Source organism: Dryobates pubescens, chromosome 11 (assembly GCF_014839835.1).
Source record: "Dryobates pubescens isolate bDryPub1 chromosome 11, bDryPub1.pri, whole genome shotgun sequence".
NCBI classification, from domain to species: Eukaryota; Metazoa; Chordata; class Aves; order Piciformes; family Picidae; genus Dryobates; species Dryobates pubescens.
The window spans coordinates 12307937-12334064 of record NC_071622.1 but is presented as its reverse complement, the minus strand read 5'-3'; the positions used below and the strand labels follow the sequence as shown (position 1 = coordinate 12334064).

The following is a 26128-nucleotide window of genomic DNA, read 5'->3' as shown; positions in this document are numbered from 1 at the left end:
AAGGACAGTGAGGGTATCCCAGAAGGTGCCACTGGTGGGGCTCAAGGTGTGACTTGGAGCTTGCTCACCCCAATGATGACCTGTGTGAGTGTCCTGGCTGTGGTGATTTAGGAGACCAGAAGTGTTTATTTCAAGCAGCAGGTCCTTTTGTCCTGGCTTTGTTTATATGCCCTGTGGCCACTGATTCCTGGAGGCATTCATTGCCCTCAAGCCCCTGTTTCCTAGCCATGGACAATGAGCAGCCGGAGTCGAGGGGAAGATAAGCAAAGCTCCAGGTCTTGCCCAGTCTAAAACACAAGTTTGCAACAGGTTTGGTTGCACAGGGGGAGGCTGAGCCCAAAGCTGCTCCTGGGAATGGATTTATTCTTGGGAGATCTTGGGGCTGAGGAGTGCACCTGCCTGGCTGGAGGCTGTGCATCCCTCTCCCACTCTCGCCTCCCTGCGCTGGATGCATGATGAGGAGGACAACTAGGGCGTAAAGGAGAGCTGTGAATCTACCTGGAAGCTGGTGGGGAAGGATTCCCTGGAGGAGGCTCTTTTGCTTTGGGTTGCTGTGCTCTAATTCTTAAAAGCTTTGGCCTGCAGATAAAAAGCTTTGCCTCTAATCCTGTCCCACAGGAGTTCTTCTCTGGAGAGCAGCTCAGAAACACCTTGCTCTTCCCATCCTTCCTCTCTTCTCCATCCCTCCTCTCCAGCTCTGCCCTCCCTCCTGGTCACTCCACCTGCTCATCCAAATGGTTTTGGATGTAGATTGAAGTGTTCCCACTGGTGCTGTACTCATTACCTATGTCCGGCCACCCTAATTTACCCATTGCAGAGGCAGCAGAATCTTCTCCACATCCCTGCCAAGGGGTTTCATAGAATCATAGAATCAATAAAGTTGGAAAAGACCTCAAAGATCATCAAGTCCAACCTGTCACCCAAGACCTCATGACTACTAAACCATGGCACCAAGTGCCATGTCCAGTCCCCTCTTGAACACCTCCAGGGACAGTGATTGAGGACTCAGCTTTTTCTCCAGGGAGGAGTGGCAATGCTCTCTGGCCCTCACCAGCTTTCCTCTCTCTCCATCCCCATCCCCATCCCCACCTCTGCTGCAGGTGTCTTCGACAACTGCTCACACACAGGCAGCAATAAGGGTTGGGCACTGGGCATTCGTGCCCTGCAGCTTGGCGGCAAGAAGGATGCCCGCTTCTTCTTCTCCCTCCGCACAGACCGGGCAGCTGCTGCCACTGAGGTGACCTCCTACCACCGCTACCACCCTGAGGCATGGACCCACTTGGCTGCCAGCTACGATGGGCGGTGGATGACTCTCTATGTGGATGGGGCGCGGGTGGCCCGCAGCGGCGGGCAGGAGGGACCTCTGCACAGCACCTTCATGGCCTCCTGCCGCATGCTGCTGCTGGGGGGCGATGCCTGGGGCATGGCGCATTCTTTCCGGGGACATATGGCTGGGCTAGCCCTGTGGCGGGAAGCCCTGTCTCAAAGCCAGCTCCAGCGTCCCTTCCTAGAGGAGGTGGCTGGAGGGTTGGCAGGGCTGGCTCTGGTTGCTGGCTTTGCTGCCCCTGAGGAGCGCTGGGTGCCTTTTCGGGACGGTGCCTTCCCCCAGCAGCGGGTGCTGCCATCCCCACCGTCCCCCATCCTGCAGCCGCTGGGACCTCCTGCTTGCGGGCAGACCGCATGCGACAACGTGGAACTGGTGTCCCAGTACAACCAGCACTGGCCGCTGCGGAGCGGGAAGGTGGTGCGGTACCGGGTGGTGAACCTGGCGGAGGACGACGGCGGGCGGCCAACGGTCAGCCGGGAGCAGGTGTGGCGGCAACACTGGGCGCTGAGCGAAGCCTTCCGACCTTACAACATCTCCTGGCAGCTCAGCTTGCTGGAGGTGCGCAACTCTTCCCTGCGCCGCCGCGTTGTCCTCCTGGGCTGTGAGCCCAGCAAGGTGGGCAATGAGCGCTGTGACCCTGAGTGCGAGCACCCTCTGACTGGCTACGATGGCGGAGACTGTCGCCGGCCTGGCCGCTGCTTCTCCTGGAAGCGCCGCGATGGCATCTGTCACATGGAATGTAACAACATGTTGGATGACTTTGATGATGGTGATTGCTGTGATCCACAGGCCACCGATGTGACCAGGACCTGCTTTGACCCTGATTCCCCCTACAGGTAGGTGTGGGGCTTATGAGAGGGTGACATGTTGAAGGATGGGGTGCGCCCTCTCTCTGACAACCACTCAGTGAGTGGATATTGTTTCTGACCTACCACTTCCCGGTGGGGGAAGTTGGAGAGGTGTTTTCTCATGGAACAAACGTGTTGTGCCATCCAGGGCAAGTGAATCTGAGTTCAGGATGGTGCTGAGTCCTACCTCCCTTGCTTTTGAGTGGTTTTCTCCTCCGAAACGACCTGAGGATGATGAGGAACCCCACCTTGGGGGGATTCCCAGTGCAGAGAGACATGCCAGCAGGACCATGGGCAGAGCATCCCCATGCCAAGGATGCTTCTTTCCCAGCTCCCCAGCTGCACAGGATTCAATTGGAGGGTTGCTGTCCCTTCCCTACCTTCCGTGGATGTGTCTTAAAGCTTGGTTCCTTAATTTGGATTCAAAATGCCTTTGCCTGCATGTTAGGGTGGGGACAAGGAGGTGATGTGTCAAGGTGTGAATGGCACGACTTGTTAAGTTGTAGGTTGGTGCATCAACCTTCCCAAATCTTGCCCTGGGGAGTGATGACTATGGGGAGATGCCCTTGGCTGGGCATGAGCAGAGGCTGATTAAACCCCGCAGCTCAAAGCTAAATGGTGAGTGAGGCCCAAATTCCCCTTTTCAGGCAAAGGCATGGGTGGCTACCTGGTGCCAGAAGAGGACAGGTGAAAACTGCCCTGAAAAACCCACTGTGCTCTGTAGACAATGGTCTCATGGTGCTCTCATCAGCACATGGCACAAGGGGACCTCTACTTTCCCTGGAGCCTGTTGGGGGAAGCAGCTGGGGTGAGGTGGAGAGGGGGACCCCACTGTGTGGTCAGTGACCTTGCAGCAGTGGGGACTGTGGACTTGGCATGGTCGGTAGCTTGCTCATGCCTGCCCTCCTCCCTGGAGCCTCTGAAGTGCCGGCAGCACCGCTGATGGCTTCCAGCACTCAGGGCTCTGCCAAATACATTCTCTGGCCAGAGACAGGGAAGGGAAAAAAAAGTCATGGCTTTTCCCCCTTTTTTTTTTTTTTTTAAGCCATTTATGTCTGTGTCAGAGAAAATTGGTTATTCCCTGCTGCTGGCTCCTGGCAAGGGGCAGAGGTGCCCACCAGAGCACCATCCAGGATGGATGGCAGCACCTGGGAAGACAGGCTGCAAGAGAAGGTTTTAGGGACATGTTACTCCTTTCATTTTCTTTGTACTTCACTTTTCTTTCCCCTGGGCTGTGGGAGCAGGTATGCTGTTACTATAAATCCTTTCCTCCCAAGCCAGCTTCTCTTCTGCTTCCCAGGTGGGACATGGAGGGAGAAGGGGGGAAGCAGGCGTCTCTGCTTGAGTGGTGGTGATGGGAGAGGGATAGCACTTCCTTTCCTCCCTTCCTGAGCCTTTCTCACAATCCTTCAGACATCTGAGTCAATATGGGAAGAGGATGAGGAGCCTTTCTTCCAATGCATCTCTCTGGCCACAGAACCTCTGCCCAAGCATCTCGCTAGAAGATGTTTCCCCACCCCTGGAAGTCTTTGTGGTGGCAGCCGCCGTCACCACCCTGTACCTGCCATCCCCTTATTTCCCTTGTAAGCAAGCACGGGCAGTGCTTCCCTGAGCACTGGGGACATGCATGGCTCTCCTGCCTGCAGGACAGATCTCCTGCCTCCACAATGACTCTCTGCTCATGGTGGCCACAAAGCATCCAAAGCCACTTGGCCTTTGCTTTGGCCAGGCAGAGGCTCAGTCCTTGCCCTCTGTGGGCAGTTAGGGGAATGTTTTCATCTTCAGACCAGAAGGGCTCCACCTTAAATTAAAAAAGGCCAAATTTTTGCTGGTATGAATCAGGGCTTCCATTTGTCAGGATTTTCCCCTGGAAGTTGGGAAAGCAAAAACAAAACAAAGCAAAACAAAACAAAAACCTTGCTTCTGTGGGAAAGGAATGGGAAAATGGGAACACTAGGGAAATAACAAATCTGTGGCAATTTTCTTTCCGCAGACCTCGTTGGCCTGCAGAGAGGAGAAGATTGATTATTTGTAGGCTGAGCTCTGAAAATCAAAATCCGGTGTGCCTGGCATTTGGGAAATGTGGGGATATGAGCTGAATCTGGCTGCTGCTGAGCTGTCTTGGACCAGCTTCTACAGAGATGCTGCTGGACTCCCACCACCAGCAAAGTCCCTGGGCTCATCTCTGCTGAGAGTACCCTGGCTCCTAGGGAAGAATATGTATGTCTGTGATAAAACAGAGATATGTTAGATGGACCTGGGCTATACTGAGAAGCTGGTCTTGTGAGGTGAAACCTCATGATGTGAAACAAGGCCAAATGCAAGGTCCTGCATGTGGGTCAGGGAAATCCCCAGTATCAATACAGCTGGGGGATGAAGGGATGAAGAGCAGCCCTGTGGAGAAGGACTTGGGGGTGCCAGTGGATGAAAAGCTGGACATGAGCTGGCACTGTGTACTCACAGCCCAGAGCCAGCCATGTCCTGGGCTGACCCCCAGCAGCTGGGACAGGAGAGGCAGGGAGGGAGTCTGCCCCTCTGCTTCACTGTGCCGAGACACCACCTACTGTGCTGGGTCCAGCTCTGGATTCTCAGCACAGGAGAGACATGGACCTGTTGGAGTGGAGCCAGAGGAGGCCACAGCAGTGATGGGAGGGTTGGAAGCCCTCTGTTGTGAGGCCAGTCTTAGAGTTGGGGTTGTTCAGCCTGGAGAAGAGAAGGCTCCATGGAGACCTTCTTGGGGTCTTTTAGAAAAGGGACCAATAAGAAAGATGGAGACAGACTTCCGAGCAGGGCCTTGTGACAGGACAAGGGGTGATGTTTTGAACTAAGAAAGGGAGATTTAGACTAGGTATGAGATAGAAATTGTTCACAAATGAGAGTGGGAAGACGCTGGCCCAGTTTGCCTGGAGAGGTGGTACATCCCTGGGAGCATTCCATGTGTGGTTGGATGGGGCTTTGAGCAACCTCCTCTAGTTGAAGATGTCCCTGTACACTGCAGGGAGGTTGGACTAGATGACCTTTAAAAATCCCTTCCAACCCAGACCATTCTGTGATTCTATGAAAACCACTGGGAAATTGGTACTGTAGGTTTGGGAAAGTCCAGGCTGAGGTTGAGCTCACTCAAGGGCACACATGAAGCTGGTAGATGAATTCCATGATACATGAGCAGGTGACCTTAGCCCAAGGGGATTTGCTCAGGCAGAGCTCTCTCTGTGTCTGCTCATAAGGTATTATAGTTAAATGAACATTTATGAGGAGCAGGGCAGCTGGGGATCTTCCAGCAAGATTTTTTTAGGGTAGAAGCCAAAACAGGAGAAATAATGTGAAATAAAATTTAACAAACTGTGGAAAGGGGCTCGATAGGAGCCAGGTGCCTCGATGTGAACCACAGCTTTTGGGCTGTAACTGGAGGAGAGCTGGCTGCTGCTTTGTGGAGATGCCTGGGCTTTTTCATACCTGCTGGAGAATCTCCTGCCAGAGCTCAGGAGGGAGCTGCAGCTCTGGGATAGCCAGGGAAGAGGGAAACCCCACTGCAGGTGGTGCTCTCTAAATCTTCTTTCAGATCAAGGAGGCCAGACAAGAAACAAGGAGCCTTTTTTTAAAGGTCTAAATCACCTCTGGTGTATTTCCTGTCAAGGGGCTCACAAAGAATCATTTGGATGTGGATGTTCCTTAGTACAGCCAAAAGTAAGCCCAATGAGAAAGCGAGAGTGAGACAGTGGGCAATTTCTTTCTAGCACTGTAGACGGATTCAGTCCATTTTGGTGAAGGGTCTCAATACCTTTTCTTGACCTCAAGTAGCAGTCTGGTCTGGTGGAAGGCATCCCTGCCTATGGTGGGAGGTGGAACTAGATGACCTTTAAGGTCTCTTCCAACCCAAACCATTTCATGGTTCTGTGACTTGCTTGACCTTAAGCAGTCATAAAAAGCTTTTATTATCTTAGCACACCCCGCATGTAAAATCTCCTTCCCTTGGGCTGCAGCTTTGAGAAAAGCAAATCAGAGGGAGAATGCTTATGAGCAGAGGTAGCTCTAATGCTTCTTAGCTGGTGGACACTTCAATGTGCTTCCAGAGCCACACTTGGGAGGGAAAGATTTGGAAAGAATGGTCTTAAAGCTTTAGTGGGGCTGGACCTTGCTGGAGCCAAGGCAGAAGCTGCCCCCAGCTCTGGGACAGGGGATGATGCTGAGATGATGGCAGTGTTGCTGTGCACAATGTGAGGCCATGAAGTCATCTTGCTGAATCCTTCCTTGTCAGAGCACTGGAACTGCCCAGAGAGGCTGAGGAGTCTCCTTCTCTGGAGATATTCAAAACCTGCCCAGACAAGATGCTGGGCAACCTGCGCTAGGTGAACCTGCTTTAACCAGAGGTTTGGACTAGAAGATCTCTAGAGGTCTTTTCCAAACCCCACCATTCTGTGATTTCTGCACCTCCTCAATAGCATAACACAAGTCCTGCTGTGATCTGAGACAGCCACCACCCATGTCTAAAACCCACCAGTGGGACTATGTGCTTGTGGCTAGAGGGATATTTGAGCAAGAGATCTGGTGAACAACTGAGGGTAGACACCCCTACAAGGCACCACTACAGGAGCCACAGGAAGCAAGTCAGGGGCTTCTCATTCACCCTGACCCACTCTGTGAAGAGCCAAGGGCACAGACAATGGCAGGAGGGCTGCCTGCTGTCATCCTTCACCCAGACACATCCTGATTTAAAGCGTTTTCCAGGAGCTGCTGGCAGTGCAGTGCCAGTGTCTGGAGTAGAACTTGCCTTGGTTTGCTGCATGGGCATCTTCTTGCAGTGCCTGAGTGCTGCTGGAACTGGTGCTCTTGGAAGGGAAGCAGCAACAGCTCATTAGCAGCAATTAACACTCAGCAAGGATCTCCCTCGGGCAGTTAGTCAATGAGAGTCTGGTGTGTGACACAGTTAATGTGAAAAGAAAAACTGGAGTGGAGTCTAGAGAGCAAAGTGAAGAAAGACAGAGCTGCTGGGCCTTTCATCTCACTGCCCAAAGTAACAGCAGAAATAACCAAAGGGACAAAAGGAGGTGGTTAACTACAAAGCCTCTCCAGCCTTTTGGTAGTCTCCACTGGAATGACCACACCTGGGATATTGATGTGTCCCTGATGAACAAGACACTTGGTGGTCTTTAATGCAAGCTTCTCTGGCCTCCTGTCCTAGGGGAAACATGCTTAACTGCATTAAGGCTGCTTAGGAGCCTCCCTAGCAAGTCTAAAGAGAACCTTCAACAGCTGATCCAGATTAGCCTTGCTGAATGTGTTTCATGAACAACACCTGAGGAAGGACAAATCACTGAGCACTCTGGCACTTAAGCAGCCCGTTGTCAGATGAATCTGGTTGGACCCATAGCGTAAAAGGTGTCAAATTGAGAGCAGGTGAGGCAAAGATGGTGTGCTGGGTTAGACCCATCCTGGGCAGGGCTGGGGGTGTGTGGGGCATCTGTGTGTGGAAAGAGCCCAGCCCCTCAGGAGGACAAAAGGAACTCGATCCAGGTGGGCAGAGAAGGACTTGATTTCCCCCTCCCAGGAAGAGGGAGCCCTGGGTCAAAGGTGGTCTATTCCACTCCCCCTTTCTGTCCAGCAAGCCTATAAAAAGGAGTTTGTTTGGTGCTGTTACTCTTTCCTCCTGCCTTGTCTGCTCAAAAGGGCATCAGCTGCTGCTGGTTTCCTGTGCTGGGCAAGTGGCCAGGCCTGGTTCTTTCTCCAGGTTGCATCCATGCTTTCTAATGGACTGAGTCCACGTACATCCAGGGAAATACAGGGCCATCCAGGCTTGGTTTTGTATATTTTCCTATCTATCCTTATCCCTTACCCTTGTAAGCCCTCCCTGTTATTGCTATATATATGTATTTTGTTTAAAAATTTGCTTCTACTTCCAAGCCAATTCCAGACTATTTCTTTCATGGATTTGCCTCCTTCCCTTTTCTTCTCTTTTCTCCCTTTTCTTTCCCTTCCCTTGCCAGGGAAAGGGGGGTGAGGTGGGGGAGGAATTCTTGATTTGTTATCATCTGAGCTCTTAAATGCCAGTTAAGGCTCAAACCTCTACAGATAGCCTCTTGGAATAACCCACCCAGACCTCAATCCCAATCAGGCAGTAAGAAAACATTCAAATGAGCTGTTCGCTTGCTCTCCACTTTTCCCTGCTGAAGGACACCTTGGGAGAGCTTCCTCACAGTGAAAGAAGATGTGTATGTGGGAACAACCTGAGGTCAGCAATGCTGTTGTAAAGCATAGATTCAGCTGGAGACAGCAGGTATCTGGGAATGCCTTAATTTGCAGATTGTGGTGCTGGGTCACGTGCAGGATGGATGGAGAAAGTGTGTTATTTGCAAGCTCTTGAACTCACTGCTTGGGAAGTGTGGCGTGAGAGAGACTATTTGCTTGTCTGATGCTCCCATGAGGGAAGCATGGGAGGTGTCCCTGCTCAGGATCTGAGCTCTGGCTGCCTTTTAGCTCTCTCTGGCACCTTGTGGAGTCCTTCTTAGGACATGCCCAAATATTAGCATGGTGTTCCCAAGGGAGCAAGCCTCAAATGCAGGTCTAGGGGCTTCCAAGTCTGATAGGAGATGGGTGGTTTAGGGACACTAGAGGTGGCAGTGATAGGCTCATTGACTTCTGAGCTTGTCCTTTCTCCTTTCTAGTAGGCCTGCTGGGACTCAGGAGGTGCTGTAATAAACAGGGCTTTTTGGTCGAGGTTGATGGTTTCTTGCTGGATGCTTTAAAGTTTCATGAGAATGGTTGGATTTGAGCTCATCAGAGAAACTTTGTCTTCTCTTGTAGGAAATCTCACCCTCTTTGAGGTTTGCCATTGATTACTGGTTTCAAAACCTGGGAAACATAGAAGGGATTGTCCTGAGTAAAGCCTATTATATCAGGTGGACAGGATGTCTACCAAGCTGCTTGCTCATGGTGGGACTTGGAGGCTCTATCCAACATTCCTCTGGGTGACTCAGCTCCCTCAGAACCCTAGCTTGAGGGCAAAGACCACAAATTTGCTTTTGACTTTCCCAATGTATGTTGGAGAGCGTTTGGTATGTTATTACTCCTTGGTAAGTGTCTGGTGTTGTGCCAAAGGGGAGCCCACAGGTAAGGCTTTGCTTCATTGGAATGTGCTGCCCAGGGAGGTGGTGGAGTCACCATCCCTGGAGGTGTTCAAGAGGCAATTGGACGTGGCACTTGGTGCCATGGTCTAGTCATGAGGTCTGTGGTGACAGTTTGGACTCGATGATCTTTGAGGTCTCTTCCAGCCTTTGTGATACTGTGAGATGGAGGACTCAGGATGCTGAGATCATGGATACACCATGGGCTCGGTTGGTGTCATTTAGAGGGCTTTGCAGTGTGCTTCTGTTTGTCCTTTGGAGAACTGCACACCTTGACCTCTAGCTGCTGCCTTTGCTGTCCCTGCAAGATTCTGGTTCATTGTAGGCTGTGGAGGTTGCACCTTTCCTTCCATGTGATGCATTTGTCAATCCTTGTGTCTTTCATATGTCCCAAACTTTATCATAAATGAGTTGGGAACCTCAAAAAGTGGGAGTTCTTACAAAGCTTGTTAGAGAGGGCAATTGTACCTTCTCTGGCATGGGTTGATAGAAAGCAAAGGGTAGATGTAGGCTTTAACCTGGGGTGATGAGAGATCCGTGAGGAGAAGCATGGGTATGGCAGAGGAGATGGTGATGGGGGCTCCATCATGGAGGCACACTCTCTAAGGCACACAGATTTTGCTATGTGTGCCTTAGAGATCTGAACAAGCCGCTCCACTGTGACGTCAGGCTAGTGGGACTGACTTCATTCCAGAGGTGAAGTGGCACCAACGTGCGGCTGTCTAAGGGACCGTGCAAAGTCTTTGGGACACTCATCAAGAGCAGAAGATTCCATATCACAGTGGCTCCTGGTGTGGCCAGAATTCTGTTGTGCTTTCCCAGGGACTGGAAGAGATTGAGTAGTAGAGGTGTCCAGGTCCAAGAGCTGGTTCCCACCTGCTGGCTTTGGAGCTGGCCAGAACTGCTTGCTCTGTACATCAAGCTGTAGCATGCTACTGATGTGCCTAAATATAGGACAAAACAATTGCAAGTTGCAGCAGAGAAGATTCAGACTGAAAAAAGAACCTTGACTGAAAAGGTTCTCAAACACTGCAACAGGCTCCCCAGGGAGGTATTTAAAAGACAAGATGCAGAGATGTGGTGCTAAGGGACATGGTTTAGAACCAGCCCTGGTAGAGTAAGATAATGGTTGGACTTGATGATCTTAAGGGACTTTTCCAACCAAAGTGATTCTGTGATTCTAGAAGGAAATAAAGTCTCCAGTAATCCATCCCTTTGCTTCCTGAGGTAGAAGGCACAGGGGTTAATTTCCAATAAGCTTCTGCTGGAGGATGAGTCTTGCTCACTCCCTCAAGCCTTCCTGTGAGCATGGAGCTGCCAGGCAGCATGTTCCTTGAGGAACCTGCCAGGTCCCCCCCCGAGCAGTGACCACATCTCCACGGGAGAGGGAGAACACGATCTCTGTGTGAGCAAGAGGAGAGGACCCTGCCCAGTGGCAGCCTGGGCGCTTTTGTGGGGGTGGAAAACAGCTGTCCCAGATGTGAGCTATTGTTCTAGCTCACTTGAGGGGGCTGATTGTATCAGGATGGCAATTGTGAAGGCACAGTGTGTGTCCAATGGCTGGCAGGGGGGAGGGTCACTCTTTGTCTTGATGCTCAGTCCTCCCCAGGGCTCCTCCTCATCCTACTATACTGTTGCCTGCGGGTGGAGGACACCAGCTGAGACCTTGGCCAGGCTAGTGAGACCCCCAGGAACTGAAATGGCAGGGCAGTGAGGTTCTCAGCAGCCATCCAGTGGCACACCATCAGCTTGGCGTTGATGGGGTCTCTGGGATGATTTAATCCAGGTTTGGGTTGGCAGGCTGAGCTGTGGCCATTGGAGTCATTAACTGAGCATACTGCTTCCCGTTTTCCTTGGCCCAATCACCACCATGGTTTAGGAAGTCAAATTGCCCCTTCACAGAGAGCAAGGGGGGAGAGAGGGAACCGGTCCTGCCGAGCCCAAACCCACCAAGATGGTGCTGGGAGGCTTGGGAGAGAGCGAGGATGCCGAGCTTTTGCAACTGTCGCCTGCCAAGGGCTGTGCTGGGAAACAGAGGCAGCCTCGGAGTTTTGGTGGGGGTTTTTTTGTTGTTGTTTGTGGTTAATGTAGGATGGTTACAAAACTTCCCCAATAAATTATCTCCTGGCCTTTTTATATCCGTGATGAAGGCGTTTTTAGAATGCTGGCTTGAGCGTGCCATGCTCTGGCTGGGACACCCGAGTGTCTAGTCCTAAAAATAAGTTGGAGGCTTGGGACTGGGCTTTTTCTCTTTTTTTCTTTCTTTTTTTCCCCCCTTTCTTAATAAATACATTAAAAAAAAAAGAAAAGGAAAAGGGGGCAGATTTCTGCTCAGCACAAGAAATATATAGACCTGTTGGAACAGATCCAGAGAGGCTACAGAAATGATCAGAGGGCTGGAAGCCCTCTGGTTTTTCAGTCCAGAGATGAGAAGGCTCCAGGGGACCTTCTTGTGGCCTTTCAGGATATAAAGTGTCTGCTCAGAATGGTGGGGACAAACTTTTTCATCAGGCCCTGTTGTGGCAGGATAATAGGAAATGGGTGTGAAGTAAAAGAGGGAGATTTAGACTAGAGAGAAGGAAGACCTTTTTTTTTCACACTGAGGGTGATGAGACATGGGCCCAGATGCCCCATCCCTGGAACTATTCCAGGTCAGATTGGATGGGGTTCTGAGCCACCTGCTCTAGTTGCAGATGTCCTTGCTATCTGCAGAGGGGTTGGACTAGATGACCTTTAAAGGTCTCTTCTGATCTAGGCCATTCTGTGATTCTAAGTTTGGCTTGAACAGGTTTCTTTTCCTACTTTCCTGTGTCTTGATCCCTTTCCTGGCCAGTGCAAGGCTATGAGTTTTTTCCCCTCTGGTGAGAAGTTAAGGGTGAGTACAGTGAAGTTTTGAATCTTTTGGCAAGACTGGTTCTTATCTCAGTGAAGAATGCCTGAGGGGAGGAGTTATTGACCACAGAGCTGTTGTTTCCCTGGTAGAGGAATAAGGAGTTGTTAGCTTATTGCCCCCAGGAGCACCATAAAGTCATAGAATCGTTTGGATCGGAAGGGAGCTTAAAGATCATCTAGTTCCAACCCCCCCTGTTATGGGCAGGAACACCTTCCCCTAGAATGAGTTGCTTCAAGCTCCATCTAACTTGACCTTGAACACTTCCAGGGATGGGGCATCCACAACTTTTCTGAGCAATCTGTTCCAGTGCCTCACCATACTGACAATGAAGAATTTCTTCCTTGCATCTCATCTAAATCTTCCTTCTTTCAGTCTGTAACTGTTACTTGTCAACATCTAAAGGGCAGGTGTCAATAGGAGGGGACCAAATTCTCTTCAGGGGTACTCGGTGACAGCACAAGGGCAATGGGAACAAACTGGAATCCAGGAGGTTCCATCTGAACAGGAGGAAAAACTTATTTGCTGTGAGGGTGCCATAGCCCTGGACCAGGCTGCCCAGAGTGTTTGTAGAGTATTCTTCTCTGGAGAGACTCCAAACCCACCTGGCCATTGTGATCCTGGGCAACCTGCTGTGGGTGACCCTGCTTTAGCAGGGAGGTTTGACTAGGTGATCTCCAGAGGTCCCTTCCAACTGCCACCATGCTGGGATTCTATGATCCTGCTCCCCATTTGTGAAGCAATGAGGTGCTGCTGTTGATGTTGGGGCTCTGGTCCCCTGCCCCATGGTCTCTGGGTGGGGAAGAGACATTTAATAAGAGGAGATCAAGCTGCTTGGTCCTGGATAAATGTGAAGCAAAAAATGATGCTTTCATTTCTGCAGTTGTCCTTTGTCTGGAGTGCTGTGCTTTGAGTCTCCTGGCCCTGAACCTCTGCTCTGCTACATGAAGCCCACACAGTGCTGGGGGGAAACCAAGAATGTTGTACCTACCTGTGTCATGATCCTTCTGCTTTCCCTCAGGAGACAGTGAGCTAACACAGCAGTGAAATTCAAGCTCCTGGGGACCCTGACTTGTTCACAGAGACCTGAAGACCCCCTTAAACCTGAAATACTGCTTCATGTTTTTGCTGCAAGCAAAAAATAAGAGAAAGCTGACTTGCAGACTTGCTTTTGTGGGTTAGGTGGAACAGGGCTTATCTGTGCAAGATAAGCAGGCAGAAAGTGCTGTGAAGCTAGGTCCTAGCTTGGGATGGTTTTTATTTTGCTTTGAAACAAACAAGCCAGGCAGAAAGTAAACCCAACCTGGCTTTGTTTAGCTTGGAACCAGCTCTAGAATAACTTGCCACTGTTGAGTTCTGCCTCACAAAACCACAGAGAGCTGCAAAGCTCTTTCTCCATTTCCCCCAGTGCATCTTGCTTGCTTTGTCTCACATGTGTCCTCTCCAATGCCAGTGTCTCACCAGCCAGCATCAACACTGTGGAAGGAGGTGAGAACTTACCCAGTGTGGTGGATAGTTACTCCAAAGCATGTCACTCTGCTGGGCTTTGGAGCAAAGCCACCCAGGGCAATGCTGGGCTCACCTCCTACCATAACCGGCTGCTCTGCTGCCTTTCTCTCTGGCAGGACTCCCTAGAATGAACCAAAAAGTGTATTAATTTCTTTGGAATGCTTATCATTAACAGTTTCCAGCTGCTGATGGTTTGAAGTCTCACTACAAGAAGGATATTGAGGTGCTGGAACATATCCAAAGGACAGGGAAGATGTTGATGGGTCAAGGGCACTAGTCTTGTGAGGAAAGGCTGAGGGAACTGGGGTTATTTCATCTGGAGAAAAGGAGGCTGAGGGGAGACCTTCTCACTCTACAACTGCCTGAAAGGAAATTGGAGCCAGGTCAGGGTCAGTTTCTTCTTCCTAGTAAGAAGAGATAAGAGAAGAGGAAGAGTCCTCAAGTTGCACCAGGAGACATTTAGGTTTGATATTGGAAGGAACTTCTTCACTGAAAGGTTTCTCTAACACTGGAACGGGCTCCCCAGGGATGTAGTTGAATCCCCATCCTTGGAGGTGTTGAAAGTTGCAGAGATGTGGTGCTGAGGGACATGGCTTAGCACCAGCCTTGGCAGAGTTAGGTAATGGTTGGACTTTATGATCTTAAAGGTCTTTCCCAATGAAATTGATTCTATGTATCCCCTGTTCCCACCATGAGAGCAGCTGGGAGTTCAGCTGCTGTAAAAGCCTGACCCTGCCTCATTGTCCAGTCTAATGAAAGACATCCCTGTGTCTTGATGGCTCTCAGATGGGTTGTGATGATCTCACATGGGTGGCAATCACAAGCTTCTCTGAGAAGGAGGTGGCCATGATTCACTCAGAAATAGAAAGGCCAAGCAAGCAAATGGAAACTCCCTATTGACCAGGTCCTTGCAATTTAAAAGGGTTTTTACTACCTATTCCAGTACACGTTTGAAAATCATCTGCATTTACTCTTCCACACTCCAATCAGATGGGTTTTAAGCCATTAAGGTCCATTGGGTCAATAACCACTGTTTTCAAAAATCTATTAAACGCCCATTTCCGTGGAAATAGAGCTTTTATAATTGATCACAGCTACCCACTCCCATTAAAACAAGCCCCAAATGCTATCAACTCCCCCAAGATGTAGAGCACTCAAACGCAGATTGCCAGGACAGATTTATCCCGGGGGGGAAGTTGATGGCCCATTATGCTTAAGCAACACAAGAATTGTCACATAAGCCAGGAAGTTTATGGGACTTGCATGGATTTGTCCTCCCAGAGGGGGTAAAAACCCAAAAGTTCATGGGGTGAAGCAGCAGTGATAACACAAGCTCAAAGCCAGCCTCCTACGGGAGCTTTTGGGGGAAATATTTGGCTTATTTTGCCTTAACTTCAAAGCCTTCAAAAAGGCTTTGGTTGTTTGGGAGAACCAAATGATGCTTTAGGTCTGAAGTGCTGTGAGCAATGCTGAGTTTGTGGGTCAGGTTTTGGCAGCACAGGGCTTTCCATATTGAATTATGAAGAGCTGCATGAGGAAAGGTGTTGGGAAGATGACCTTGCAAAGAGGAGGTCCTGATGTCTGTGCTCTGGGAAGGAAGCCCATTGTGGCTGCTGGTGTGGTGGTGGACCCTAAAGCGGGCTGTGGAGGTATGAATGTTGTGGGACTGCAGGTGTTCCCTGCAGGCTGCCTCTGGGTGAGAAACGGCTCAAAAGATGGAAGGCTGGTGACCAGGAGCTTGACAATGTGGGGTAAAAGAGTTTGAAAGAATAGATGTCCCCACTGCAGGATTGCTGTTGGCTCTCCCCATGCATGGGAGTTAAGAGCTGTGGCAGTCTTAAAGGGCTGTGGAGAGACCCTGTTTTCCCCTGCTGAATGCTGCTGATGGAGGGTTACAGCTCTGGCAGATCCACCTCAGGAGATGAGTCAAAGGGCTGGAACCCATTGGTGTGGCTGTTGCCCCCTCTGAGGTCAGCCTCCAGTTTTCAGGGGATGCACCAATGATCCCAGCCTTTGCTCCCACATCTTGGTCCAGCAGAGAAGCACAGGAGGAAGCTTTGTGATCAGGCTGTCCTTTCCCATTAGGACTTTGCTGCTTACAATCCCTGCCAGACAGCAACAACCCTTAGGACAAGGGCTGGCTGCTAGGGTCAGCCACAGGTTGCTGTGCCCCCTTGGAGAAGAGGTCAGGTAGTCCCTGCCGAGACATAGGCCATGCTTCCCTTGTTCGTCTCCCTTCGTGCCTCTTTCAATCAGCTTCACCACAGTCCTCTGCTGTCTCCTGCATCCCTGGGTTTCTCCCCGCTGTGTGTGCCTGATCCTGACCCAGCACTCCCCTTCCTGCTTCTGTCACCTTTCCAAGCCCTTTCTCACAGCATGTGCTGTGGGGTCATGTCTTGATGCCTCCTCTATGAGGCCCCTGTGTAAAGATGCCCCTGGTTCATGATGCAATGGCTTCTGTGTCAGGCACCTGAACCATGTGACCTTTTGGGATTGGGAGTGGTTGGTCTTGGTGCTTTCCTCCCTCACAGAGGCCTTTATACCTGAAAGTCAGATGAAATTTGCAGGTGGATTTAAGGTCTGTCAGAGAGGACAACCAAATCAGCCTCATTAAGATCTTTGTTCACTCCTGTAGAAGTCACTGCGTGTATCACAGTATCACTAAGGCTGGAAGAGACCTCAAAGATCACTGAGTCCAACCTGTCACCACAGACCTCATGACTAGACCATGGCACCAAGTGCCACATCCAATCCCCTCTTGAACACCCCCAGGGACGGTGACTCCATCACATCCTTGGGTAGCACATTCCAATGACGAATGACTCTCTCGGTGAAGACCTTTCTCCTCACCCTGAGCCTACACTTCCCCTGGTGCAGCTTGAGACTCTGTCCCCTTGTTCTGGTGCTGGTTGCCTGGGAGAAGAGACCAACCCTTTCCTGGCTACAACCACCTTTCAGGTAGTTGTAGAGGGCAATGAGGTCACCCCTGAGCCGCTTCCTCTCCAGGCTAAACAATCCCAGCTCCCTCAGCCTCTCCTCCTTGAGCCTTGTGCTCAAGGCCTCTCACCATCCTTGTTGCCCTTCTCTGGACACGTTCAAGTGTCTCGATGTCCTTCCTAAACTGAGGGGCCCAGAACTGGACACAGTACTCAAGGTGTGGCCTAACCAATGCAGAGTACAGGGGCACAATGACCTCCCTGCTCCTGCTGGCTGCACTATTCCTAAAGCAGGCCAGGATGCTGTTGGCCTTCTTGGCACGCTGCTGGCTCATGTTTAGGTGGGTGTCAATCAGTACCCCCAGCTCCCTCTCTGTTTGGCAGCTCTCCAGCCACTCCGACCCCAGCCTGTAGCTCTGCATGGGGTTGCTGTGGCCAAAGTGCAGCTCCTGGCACTTGGATTTGTTGAATGCCATCCTGTTGGACTCTGCCCATCAGTCCAGTTGGTCAAGGTCCCTCTGCAGAGCCCTTCTGCTCTCTAACTGACCAACATCTGCTCCCAACTTGGTGTCATCTGCAAATTTGCTGATGACTGTCTCAATCCCCTCATCCAGATCATCAATGAAGATATTAAAGAGGATGGGGCCCAGCACTGATCCCTGGGGGACGCCACTGGTGACTGGCCGCCAGCCGGATGTGGCACCATTCACCACCACTCTCTGGGCTAGGCCCTCCAGCCAGTTCCTAACCCAGCACAGAGTGTTGCGGTCCAAGCCATGAGCTGACAGCCTAGACAGCAGTTTGCTGTGGGGAACGGTGTCAAAGGCCTTGCTGAAGTCCAGATAGACTACATCCACAGGCCTCCCCACGTCCACCAGATAGGTCACCTGATCATAGAAGGAGATCAGGTTGGAGAGGCAGGACCTGCCCTTCCTAAATCCATGTTGGCTGGACCCGAGCCCTTGGCCATCCTTCAGGTGTGCAGTTATTGCTGCCAGGATAATCTGTTCCATCACTTTCCCTGGCACTGAGGTCAGGCTGACTGGTCTGTAGTTTCTGGGTTCCTCCATCCGTCCCTTCTTGTGGATGGGGACCACATTGGCCAGTTTCCAGTCATCTGGGACCTCTCCAGTGAACCAGGACTGGAGGAAAATGATGGAGAGCGGCTTGGCCAGCTCATCTGCCAGCTCTCTCAGCACCCTAGGATGGATCCCATCCGGTCCCATGGACTTGTGAGTGTTCAAGTGGTTCAGCAGGTCCCGAACTAATTCCTCATGGATTTCTGGGGCATTACACTGCTCCCTAACCCCATCATGTACCATGTACCATATTCATAGAGTCACAGAATGGTTTGAGTTGCATGGGACCTTCAAAGGTCATCTAGTCCAAACCCTCTGCAGTGAGCAGGGACATCTGCAACCAGAGCAGGTTGCTCAGAGTCCCTTCCAACCTGACCTGGAATGGTTCTAGAGATGGGACATCATATTCTTCTCTGGGCAATCTGGGCCAGTGTCTCACCACCTGCAGTGTAAAAAAAAATTTTTTTCCTTCTCTCTAGTCTAAATCTCCCTCTTTTAGTTTAAACCCTTTAGCCTTTGTCCTACCACAACAGGCCCCACTAAAAGTTTGTCCCCAGCCTCCTGATTTGCCCCTTTAAAATAATGAAAGGCTACAAGAAGGTCTCCTGGAGCCTTCTCTTCCTCAGGCTGAACAACCCCAGCTCTCAGCCTGTTCTCACAGCAGAGGGCCTCCAGCCCTCCCATCATTTCTGTGGCCTTCTTTGGCCCCACTCCAACAGGTCCATGGCTGTCTTGTGCCAAGGACTCCAGGGCTGGAGCTTCACTCCACCTTCCCTACTCAGCAGGTCTGTTCCTTCTGCTGCTTTTTTTTGTTTGTTTTTGTTTCTAAAAGGGTCTTTTGTATTTTGTTTTCACTGGAGTCAGCTGGATTTCAGGGAATTCCCATTTCACTCCTGTCTCCCCAGCATCTCAGCTGCAGCGGCGTCTGCTGATCAGTCCTGGCTTTTCAACTCTTAGTTCAAGCCTTTATCCCTCTATGGAAGTCAATCTGAAGCAGCTCATTATGAGTTCAGGCCAAGTTTTCTTTCTCTCATCAGCTCTTCCATGATTTCTACACTGCTTACCAAAACCAGGTCTAAAATAGCATTTGCCTTTGGCTGGTGCAGTGATGATTTAGGGAATAATTTCTTAGCCAACACTTCCAGGAACAGCTAGACCGTGCCATTGTTAGCAGCAGTTGTTATTCAGCCTATCTAAGGGCTAAATACCCTGCAGGACTTTATGGTCTAACACTAATGTTATTGTCTTTCTTGCCCAAATCTGACCTCAAGAAGTTGTGCACCACCATCTGATGCAACTGGGAGCTTGCCTGCTGTGTGTGCTAGTCATCTGCAGCCTTCTCAGTCTCCTTCCCCTGTCAGAAGGGTCACAGCCTTGAACCACAACTTGTCTGTTTGATCCCATCTGCAGCTTTGCCGGTGCAAGTCTGACCATGTAGCATCTGCTGCTGCTTCAGACCTGAAGCCAGATCTGCCTCCCACATGGAGACTGAAGGTTACCTCTGAATCCAACAGGAATTGCTCATCCCTGATCTTGAAGGCCCTTATGAAGGGGTTGTTTGACCTGTCATCCTCTTTGACATCTTGATACTCAGCCACTCATTAAACTCTTGTTAAATGGTGCTGCCAGTGATGGCTGCTTCCTAGGCTATTGTACTCATACTGTCAGTGCCTCAAAGGTGGGTTTCTCTAGGCAAGTCCAAGATGTATGTGAATGCCCTCATTCCAAATGCTCTTTGGTTGATGTCCAATATTCAGTGAAGCTGCTGAGAGACTCCCAAGGACCACAGAGAATCGTGGAACGGTAGGGGTTTGTAAGAGACCTCCAGAGATCAAGTACCCCTGCCAAAGCAGGATCACCTGGGCCAGGTCATGCAGGAGCACATCCAGATGGGTTTATTCCAGCAGTGTTATGCATTCTGCAATTGCAGGGCAATGTCTGGCTGTTTCTCAGCCTTCCCTTTGCCTCTTGCATGTGTTTTGTATCTGGCTGTGTTACCAAAGGCAGTTCAAATGAGAGTCATTTGGACACTGCTGGCTTGTCAAGTTGTCATGATGGTGGCAATGATATTTGTGGCATACCAGAACAGTGCTGGAGTCAGAGCTCCTTGATGATAGTCATTGGGGATGCAAGTAGTCTGAAGCACAGAAAACTTCAGCTTTTGCCTGAAAAATACAACATCTCCACTCAGCTATATTAAAGGCAGAAATTTCAGGGCAGGTAAACTCAGAGTGTATTTTAAGGGAGGCAAGGCTGAGCATTGTCTGGGAACAGGGACGAGGGTTCACATATTCTAGCAAGGACTGCTCATGTGTGCAAGATGAGACTCCCTAAAGAGTCACCACGAAGAGGAGCCCTTCGGTAGGGCTGGAGCAGAAGGTGTTTGCTTTGGCTCACCACTTGAAGGAGAATCTTTCTTCACTGATGATTAGAGTCTGCTCTCTGAAAATATTCGTGCCACTTGATTCAGCACCTGTCTTCACAGTTTGAGTTACGGCTCTTTTGCTTTTGGCTGGTGGCTCAGAACAAGGTTGTTGTGTGTTGCCTCAACCCTTTGCAGCCTTGAGGGAATGTGTTGTCAGCACATCAGTAATGTTAGTGGCAGGCTGGTGCTTGTTTCTGGCAAGTCTGGGGGATTTCTCCTTTGTCAAGTAGGGGGTTGGGTAAAAAGGGAGCCTCATTGCTTGGGGGGGAGTAGAAAATCAGGAAGAGAAATTTCCTTGTGGAGGGTTAAGGACATGAAAGCTGAGCTAGGAATCCCCTGTGACTTCATTAGGCTGTATGGTTAACTGGAGCTGGCTGGACCTCAAGTATTTTCCAGATATCCATGAAGGGCACTTGGACAACTTCCACCCAACCTCACTCCCACATCCCCTCTGAAATGTCTACAGGGAAAAGACTCCTATTTTTGAATTGCAGTGGAATTCCTGTGGCATTACACACTGCATCCTTCGCAGCACCTAGAGAATTCAGTTTGCTTTGTGGTGCTGCATGGGGCATGTGCTGGCCTTGCTTTTCAGTCAGAAGTGCCATCTTTTACCTTTCCTTGTGGCCCCAAGACTTCCTGTTATGACACAGCAGTCACTACAAAGTGCTGCTCTTGCTTCTCTTCTCCCACCTTAAACCACATCAGGCTTGTGTTACAGCTTAATTGTCTATCAGGGAGCATCCATCATAGACCCTCTCCTCTCTGCCACCTCTGCACTAGCAGTGGTCCTGTTACTACCAGGAACTGCTGCCTGGAAAAGCAGCAACAGCTCTATCTCTCTGGAGTGCATCAAGTCTTCTCCTTTCCAAGCTAGCCCAGAATGTGGCTTATATCTACAAGTACCAAGATGCTGCTGTCCCATGTACTAGGACAAAATCATCCAGGGAGGAGCATGAGAAAGGGATGTCAGGAAAGCCTGAGGTCACTGGTAGAGTGTGATATTTTTCTTTTTTCTTCAGCTGACCAGAGAGGAAGCTTTGGGTCTTTAGACTTTGGTGTGGTTATGATCTAGTGCAGTTTTCTGTGCAAAGCTGTAGTTATTTGATGGCTTTCCCGTTTTATGTGATGGGGAGAAGAAGGAACAGGCTTCTGGGAAGAGGTGAATGATTATAGGGCACAAGTTGGAACATGAGAAATTTGGATTAGATTCTAGGAATTTTCTTTAAGGTGGTTAAATACTAGAATATGTTGATTTGAGAAGTTGTGAACAGCTCTTGTCTTCAGAGCTGTTTGGATCGCAGATGGAGATGGCCCTGAGCAACCTTATTTAACTAGATCTGACAAGGGAGTCAGACTAGATGACCTGTGGAGTTCCTCTCCATCTGCAGTTATGAGTCTCTTGATTTGCAGTGACAATGTCTTTGTCTTCCTTTCCTTTCTAGATAGACTGAAATATCACACAGTGACAGCACATCATTAAGACTCATATAGAGCCATGTCCTCCTGATCCAGCATCAGGAGCACACAAACATCAGTGAAGCTCCACTGTGCTACTGTAGAGCTATGCAAGCTCTAGACTTCTTCCCCAGCTTGCTTTCTGCCAACCATGAGACCCACAAGTAAACCAGTGTATCGTGTGGTACCCTAGCCTGCCTTAGAGTGAGATGATCAGATAATGTCAGAACCAGCATGGAGGCCCTCCTATCTGGGTGACTCCCTCAAATACCATCATTTCAGATGGTGTTCGTGCCCACACTCATTTCTAATAATGGCAGCTCATAATCTCTCTCTGCACTTGCCTATGATGGTCATGCACATCCTGCTTTTCTAGAGTTGCAAATACTCCTCAGGTCAAGGTGGTATTACCATGCAGCTAGTTGTTCATCAAAGAATTCTGCATGCTCTTGGAAAAACATTTGCTTTGCATCTGCCAAACCTGCTGTCCCTTCCCCCTCTCTCTTCTATCCTCTGCCCTTCTCTTTGGGGTTGTTTTCTTATTTGCTTCTTAGCTGGTAGCTGTGCCTCCATGTGTCCTTCTGGTCTTCCTTGTGTTGGAGTGTTGGCTTGCAGTGCCCACCCTGCTATAAATACCACATCAGGTTTGGAATATTCTGGTCTTGTAGGCATTGAAAAGCTATTTGGGGAGCCAAGGAGAGGGCTGTCATTTATCCTGTTTGTTGAGACCAAAGGCTTCTTCTGCCTTGCCCCTGGGAAAATCACAGAAGCACTGGAGAAGAGGGAGAGCATGACCTTGGCAGTAAGCAACAGGCAAAGACGCCAGTTAGATGCTCCTTGTCTAAGCTGAGGATGCCAGTGGGAAATGTGGATTGAGGGCAGTTGGAGTTGCCCATTCCAGAGCTATTTTGGTCTGGGTCATGTCTTTGGGAACATCAGCAGGAGGATATTTGTGTTTTCCATGCCACAGTGGGTGAAATCTGGGTCTTCTCCTCCATCCATCTGAGCATCTCTCAGTGTTGGAATGGTTCCTCCTCCCCTGAGGTGGTGGCCCTGAACTATCCAAATCTCTCAACGGAGGGAATTGCAGTTATTTATAATTAAGGGTTGACCCAAACAACAACAACAAAAAGAACAACAACAACAAAAAAAGGAACAAAAAGAAAAGTGTTGCTAGTGTCAAGGGAACGGCAGGCGACAGCCAGAAAAACATCATGTCTCCAGAAGAGGGGTGGCGGGAATATCCCTCTCAATAGGGCTGACGTCAGCTCTCGGAATTTGGACAGCCTGAAAGGCTTTGGGGATAGTTTTCCAAGATATCATAGGTCAGGAATCAACATTATTTTTAAGTTTGTGTCCCCCGAGCCGCTTTGGTGCATGAAGGAGGCTTTGTCTCCCCCTTCCCCCTCCCTTTACTCTCTTATTTCTATGAATTTTTTTTTTTTCCCCTCTTGCTTCTCTTCCTTCCGACTCATGCCACAAATATGTCCTTCAGGTTTATTTATTCTTCTCCCTATCTATTCCTCCCGGCCTGCTCCCGTCTTGGTTGGGTTGAAGGGATGGCGTCAGTGTGGCGCGTGTCTGGGATGCTCAGGCGAGACATCACAGAGAGCAGATCATGTTCTCCTAATTTGCCGTTTCCGGTTGGGAGAGTTTTCTCTCCACAAGTTGATGTGGCTGGGGAAAGTGTTCTGGGAATGCTGCTTTGTGGTGGGAGATCTCAGGGCCTGGTGAAGACAAGTTGGTCATCTTCTCTCACCATTAAACACTGCCGTAGAGTCCAGCCAAGATTTTCCGAAGTGATTTGAAGTATTGACGCTGCTTTGTTGCAGGGAAGGTGGATGAGATGTCTCCCACCCAAGATGGCCTCTTGGGGGCTGACTGGTAGGAGAGAGCTAGTCAGCAAATCCTGATTATCTGACACCTCTCAAATCAGCAATAGCTTCTGAAATGTTCTGCTATTTCAGATCCAGGGAAGTGGCTACCCTTGGTTTTACCAACCTCTGTTCCACATGCCACCCTGCTTTAGCCTACCTCTGGAATTCTTTTCCTCTATTTTTTCCACTTTTTTCTCCTTCTCTTCCATTTGCTGTAGCAACCTCTCTCTTTCTAAATAAGTCTGTTGGTATAATGACTTGACTAGGGACCTTGCCATCTCAAACAGTGCATTTGCACATCTCTCATTGGTTTGCCTTCTCACTTCACATCTCAGATGAGAACGTGTCGTTTTCCCCACGCTCAGCTTTTTGTCCTTCCTTCCTTCCATAACTCAGTGTAGTGAGGAATGCACTAATGGACACCACTTTGACAGAAACTGCTTATTCCAATCTCTGTCCTGTGCCTTCATGGATGGTCCAGTGTAAAGAAACTATTGCATTCCCTTCCTAATCTCTCCATGCAGCTCCAAGATGCCAATTGCTCCAGGAGGCATGGGAATAAGGGAAATGCTTTCCACCACCTTAATGTTGCTGTTGGCCTTCTGCTGCAGGTTTAGTCATTCTTATGACATATTTCCACAATGGTGCATTTCCATCATCATTCTGCAGTGGTGTATTTGAAGTCTTTCCATGAGTTTTTTTTTCCATGCTTAGAATCTCTTAAATCAATGGCTTCACAAACTGAGGGTCAAGGTCCTCAGATTTTGAAGACTTAGAGATGAGTCTTAGGGACTTAAATGCAATGTCTTCCAGGGCTACCTGTCCTAATCCTGTCTCAGCTCATGAGGTTAATAGCACTGATGGTGGAAATGGTAGTACTTGATTTAAAACAGTATCTGGCGCTTGCAGCACAGCCTAAGACCCTCCAATCCCCCTGCCATTATTATTGGAGTTGTTGTTATTAAGTTAGATCCTGATCAGTTTACAGAGCTGATGACACAAACCCCCTAAAGAGCAGTGCTGGGATTGTTGATGTACCAGTGAATGGAATACAGACCTCTGACCTGTGCAGAAACACCCTTACACAGGGAAGAGTGAAACCTACATTTCCTGACTGCTGTTGTTCTTTCTCTAAGTGCCGAGAGAAGTGCCACGAGGATCATTTGGTGGACATCTAGATATACCCACTGCTGTTACTCCTCTGCTGCAATGTCTGTTGCATACCCACCTCTCCCAGCTCCCTTTAGAAGTGGATGTCTTGGTTACCTCAAATCCAGTATTTTTCTTGCTCTTGCAACTCTTTATTCCCAGCTCTGGAGACAGGAGATGGTCAGCAGTGTTGCAGGAGGCTTTCCCTACTCAGTGTGCCCTTTGACAGATCCATCCCAAGAGATTTCCCTCTCTCCCCATTAAGCTTACTTTGGGAGCTCCTGTGCTTCTCTGCCCTGGCTCCTGCAGACATCCCAGACCTCTTCTCAGAGAGGACTTGTGTCACATGCAGAGAGACATGTGAAGGAGGCCCTGTTTTTGGCTCAGTGACCAAGGGACACAGACAGCACTCTTCTCCAAGGTCTGTTTTGAGGAGAGCTGGAAGAGAGATTTGTTGGAGCACGTTTTGAGATACCTTTTGCTCGTAATCTTCCTTGTACAACACAAAGGGATGTGGGTGAGGTAACATGTTTCTTCATGTGCCTGTGCTCTGCAGGGACCCCTTGTCCTTGCCATGCACTGCCACCTCTGGCATACATGTCCTAGAGGGCCATGATTATGAGCTTCTCCAGATGGTCTGGAGAAGACTTTTGACCCCAGCTGGCAAACCCTCTCTGCTCCCAAAAATAAGGTTTGATGTTTGTTCCTGTCTTGCTATGTGTGAGAGATGACACCTGAAAAGCCTTGTTGGAACCAACTGTAGTTCTGGATTCTTTTCTCTCTCCTAACATCTTAAAGAAAAAATAATTTCTTACTCTAATCTTCCCCCAAATTCTACTTTTCTGATGCCAAACCTCTTCTCTTTTTCCCTAGCAAAGCTGATTTCTGAATTTTCTTTCTTCTCATTGTTTCTCCTCCCATTATCCTATTCTTTGGGGTCTCCCCTGTCCCTGTTATTAGCAAACTATGCCTAAGAGTAGAGCTTGTCACCAAAGCTACTGTTATTAGCAGAACTTCTTCAGATTTGCATGACTGCCTCCCCCCCAAACTCCTAGCAGAACTTGCACCTAACAGAGCAGAATTAGTAGCATCATGAAGCACCCTGTTGGAACTTGATCAGCTTTACCACACTTCAGCAAATTCTGATGGTTTTGTTGACTTAAGGATAGGATCTCCAGATCTGTTGTACTCTTTCTAGGATAGCTACAGGTGACTCCTGCTTTTCCTCTTTGCTCTGTTGAAGTCTCTGCTGACTATTTCCTTTCCCTTGTCCTTGCAGGGCATACATGAGTGTAAAGGAGCTGAAGGAAGCACTGCAGCTGAACAGCACTCACTTCCTCAACGTTTACTTTGCCAGCTCAGTGAGGGAAGAGTTGGCTGGTGCTGCCACTTGGCCGTGGGATAAAGAGGCCCTTAGTCACCTAGGTAAGTAAGTGAACTCAGTCATGGGGCCTCAGGGTTGTTATTTTCCTCACTTGCTTGACTTGACAGAAAGACACAGACGTGATC

General features: G+C 49.6%; 1 protein-coding gene across 1 annotated transcript in view; it reads left to right on the top strand.

Moving 5' to 3' along the window:
- PAPPA2 (pappalysin 2) overlaps positions 1-26128 on the top strand; it is a 105612-nt gene that overhangs the window by 5511 nt on the left and 73973 nt on the right. The window contains exons 2-3 of the mRNA XM_054165726.1: positions 1101-2163; positions 25899-26044. Coding sequence (XP_054021701.1) covers positions 1101-2163; positions 25899-26044 — 1209 coding nt within the window. The remainder of the gene's footprint in view (positions 1-1100; positions 2164-25898; positions 26045-26128) is intronic.